The following is a 3,848-nucleotide window of genomic DNA, read 5'->3' on the forward strand; positions in this document are numbered from 1 at the left end:
TCCAACAAATTGCGTATTTTTGGAATTATACAGAAACGACGCAGTAATCATGTCATTTTTCTCTCGCAGTGATTGACAGACCAATATCCCACCCTATCCCGTGTAAATATGTCCGCCCAGCTCCGTGAGATGGCTGGCTTTTAGGGAGTGAACAGATGGTTGCGTTGCTTGAAGTTTTTTTTTTTTTCCACCCATCGTCCTGTACATTCACTGATACCGATACACAAACCGTAAACAGCGTAACCTCCGAGGCACATTGCACGATGGATCTGAATTAGCATCATTATATGATACTTAATTTTGCCGGCCAAAGGGGAGGATGCTGCACTGTTTACGGCTTGGGTATCGGTATCTGGTTGCTCCCCATTCCCCACTAAAATACGATTTCCCTCCCCCCCCCCCCCGTATATCGGATACATAAACAGTAATTCGCTGTTGGTTATTACGTTATTGCCCTTACTTTCTGTCATACGTTGCTGCCGCGAGTACAAGTTTAGCGTGTCTATCCTCTCGTGCCTTTTCTCTTCACATCCTCATAGGGACTTTGCAGCACCCGCGTGTCTGAATAATCATAAATAACATTATCTTCATTATTATTTTTTGGCGTCTTCTTATTGATATTTTCATCGACAGGTGCTAATGAATCACACTTCGATTCCAGTTATTGATGTGAGCCCTCTGTTTCGTGAAGGTGAACATCGGGTAATGGACGTTGCCCAACAAATTGACTGGGCTTGCAGGACGTGGGGTTTCTTTCATGTCGTGGGGCATCCCATTTCCCCTGAACGGATTGGAAAGTTGATGGAAATGGCCAAAACGTTCTTCTCGCTTCCACTGGAAGAGAAACTTAAAATTAACATTCAAAAGAGCAAACATCATCGCGGCTACGGGTGCCTTAATGCGGAGAATGTTGACCCAACGAAGCCATTTGACTGCAAGGAAACATTTGATATGGGCTGCCACCTCCCTGAGGATCACCCCGATGTCGCAGCTGGGAAACCGTTGCGTGGACCGAACAATCACCCCACGCAAGTGGGGGGTTGGATGGAATTAATGGAAACACACTATCGCGATATGCGGGACTTTGCCCTCGTTATTCTTCGTGCCCTTGCACTCGCTATTGGCTTAAGGAAAGACTTTTTCGACAATAAGTTTGATGAGCCATTGAGTGTGTTCCGCATGGTGCATTACCCCGCACAAAAGGAGGGGTCGCGCCATCCTCTTGTTTGTGGTGAGCATACGGATTATGGTATTATTACATTACTCTACCAAGATTCGGTGGGCGGACTGCAGTTGCGCAATCTGTCAGATGAGTGGGTGGATGTGGAACCCATCGAAGGAAGTTTTGTTGTGAATATTGGGGACATGATGAATATGTGGAGTAATGGCCGTTACCGTTCTACTGCGCATCGCGTTCGCTTAACCACAACGGATCGCTACTCCATGCCATATTTCTGCGAGCCCGATCCTTATACTCTTATTGAATGCCTTGATCATTGTCATTCGCCAAGCAATCCTCCCAAATATCCACCAGTCCGTGCTGTGGATTGGTTGCTGAAGCGTTTCGAGGAAACATATGCCCATCGCAAGGCAAATATGTGAAGGGGCGCCAGTGAGTGTATCCCTTACGCGTCTATGCGCTGCGGTGCCATGGCGTTGGTCAATATGGTTACATGAGTGCCGTGTAGGACGATGCCAGTGTGAGCCAGCGGGATGCTATAAGAATTTGCGTAGCATCTTGCGCTTCAAAGGAAAAGAAAAGGAGGTGAAAAAGATGGTGGCTCGTGGGTCACTTTTCAACTTCTTTCGTCTTAATTTAAAACATAGGGGGTTTGCTGTAAGGCTCATCCTTTCCTTTCTTCCCTTCACCACTTTTTCTCCCACTTTATTTACTTATACTTTTTTTTCCTTTTTCAAAATGGGAATAACTTTACTGCAGCGGTTGTTAACGGATTTCAGATGAACGGGGGAGGCGCGGTGTTGTGTCTTGGTTTTGATGTCTGTTCGCACTTTGGAAGGATAAAGGCACAAAGAAAAAAAAGGGGGACGATAACATTATTATTGCCTTACTTCTTCCTTAAACACCTTTCGGCTATTCTGTTTTGCTACTGTTGTTGTTGTTGTTGTTGTTTTTGTCAGTGGTTCTTTGTGGAGCACTCTGGGAGCCCTTTCGTCTAGGGCGGACTCCTTTGCCTTCATCCAGATGTTCTTGCGGGGTGTTCTCTAACATAAAGAAGAGGAAATAGTAATAGTATGAGAGGGTGGTGGTGGAGGGAAAGGATCTCATCGCTAACGATGACTGTAAGGTTGGTTCGGTAAGTTGTGCGTGCGCAACGCGTGTCATCATGCAGCATTCAGCCCTCAGATATGTATTGCTCGGTTCGTTGTCCAATGCCATCTTTTAAAAAGATGTGTGTGTGTGTGTGTGCTTCTCGTGTGATGGAAGCGCTGGTTTGCGCTTTGCCTACTTCGGCCCCATCGGATTCTTACATGCGTGTGGTGCGGGGGGAGGGGAGACGTTTTAGCGCTGTGCATCAGCACCTTTTAGGAATGTCAAATGCATCCAGCCGCTGGCAAAACTGAGGTTGTGTTTCGTATTTCTGGTCACACGATAACTGCACATGTCGCATTCCACACATCAGTTACTTGTTTTGTTTTTTTTTTTCGTCAACCGGTCACGTAATGATCGCTCGTGTAAGGCTGTGGTGCCCAGCGAAACTACTCCCGAGACTGCTATGGCGGCCGGCGTTTATGCCCGCTTTAGTTTGCGTGAGAAGCGCCATCTGTGTGGAATGGTGGGTCTGCGGTGCTAAGCATATACAAGCCCAATTTTGTGTGTGTGTTTCCGGGAGTTTGGTAGTGAGGAACTGTTTTTTTTTTTCCCTCTCATTTCCCGTAACATACGACCCGGATCATTTTTTTTTCTTTTTTTGCATGTGGGGAGGGGTGACTTTCGTGCACAAGTGGGGAAGCACACTGAGTTTGCTGAGAGCGCCAGTCGTCTGCGCACAAGCAGACGTGGGTGTCGGCCAAAACTGATGTGCCACCATTATGAGAAACTATGAGTTGTATTGTAAAGGCGTAACTGCCGTCTCCTCTTTTTTCTTCCCATGTTTGAAGAGACTTCGAACAGCAAGTGGCAGAGTTGCATGGAAATGGAGCAGGCTCCAGCGGTGGTAATATTCAGGCTTCTCACCGCGCTGATTTGCGCATCGAACATTGCAGTTGAGGCTTTCAATGTCGAGGGAGGTGTGAAGGATTTGAAAGAAGCAAATACGATGGTAAGGCACGGGATCCAGTTGGAGAGAATATCAGAGGACATCGCAAAATGTCTGAAGCACGATAAGGAAGACCCTGAAGGTTGGGAAAAGGCTTGCAATCTCGCTGAGGAAGCGCTGGATATGCTTAAAAGAATAGCTGGCGAGCTTAATGGACCAAGGGGAAATGTGGCTGAAAAGCCAGAAGCAAAACAGGGACATAGTGAGAAGATAACTGGAGGTTGGAGAGATTGGAGGAGGGAATCAATAAAACCAAGAATAGGTGTAAATGGCTCTTCCCCAACCGCAATGGGGACGACTGAGATGTATGTTTCGGTTGTGAAAGTATGTGTGGAAGGAGGTGGTGTGACAAGCATATGTTTAGTTGGTAGTGCCTCCAGCGTTAAACCTAACAGCAAGGATCTTCAGTTTGATTTTGATGCGTGTGTCCAGCACTGGATAGATATTATAGGTGAATGTGGAGATCCTACGATTATGGGTATGTCAACACTGCCTGGTGGCGATGCAACAAAAGGGGACCGTCAGAAACAAAAAGAAGAGAACCACACTCTTCAAACTCCTTCCTCCTAG

At 46.7% G+C, this 3,848-nt stretch overlaps 2 protein-coding genes across 2 annotated transcripts, besides 2 other annotated features; both read left to right on the forward strand.

Moving 5' to 3' along the window:
- Positions 1-3,848: part of a sequence feature (sequence corresponds to BAC RPCI93-30D13) that runs on past both edges of the window.
- On the forward strand, positions 640-1,602 carry Tb927.7.7500 (iron/ascorbate oxidoreductase family protein, putative; the record flags this gene model as incomplete). Its single annotated transcript, XM_841277.1, has 1 exon — positions 640-1,602. The coding sequence occupies one exon, from the start codon at positions 640-642 to the stop codon at positions 1,600-1,602; it is 963 nt and encodes a 320-aa protein (XP_846370.1).
- Positions 2,110-2,136: a microsatellite.
- Tb927.7.7510 (hypothetical protein) lies at positions 3,111-3,848 on the forward strand (the record flags this gene model as incomplete). The annotated part of the gene is made up of 1 exon (XM_841278.1): positions 3,111-3,848. One exon carries the CDS (start codon positions 3,111-3,113, stop codon positions 3,846-3,848), a length of 738 nt encoding a protein of 245 aa, XP_846371.1.

Source organism: Trypanosoma brucei, chromosome 7, assembly GCF_000002445.2.
Source record: "Trypanosoma brucei brucei TREU927 chromosome 7, complete sequence".
Classification (NCBI taxonomy): domain Eukaryota; phylum Euglenozoa; class Kinetoplastea; order Trypanosomatida; family Trypanosomatidae; genus Trypanosoma; species Trypanosoma brucei.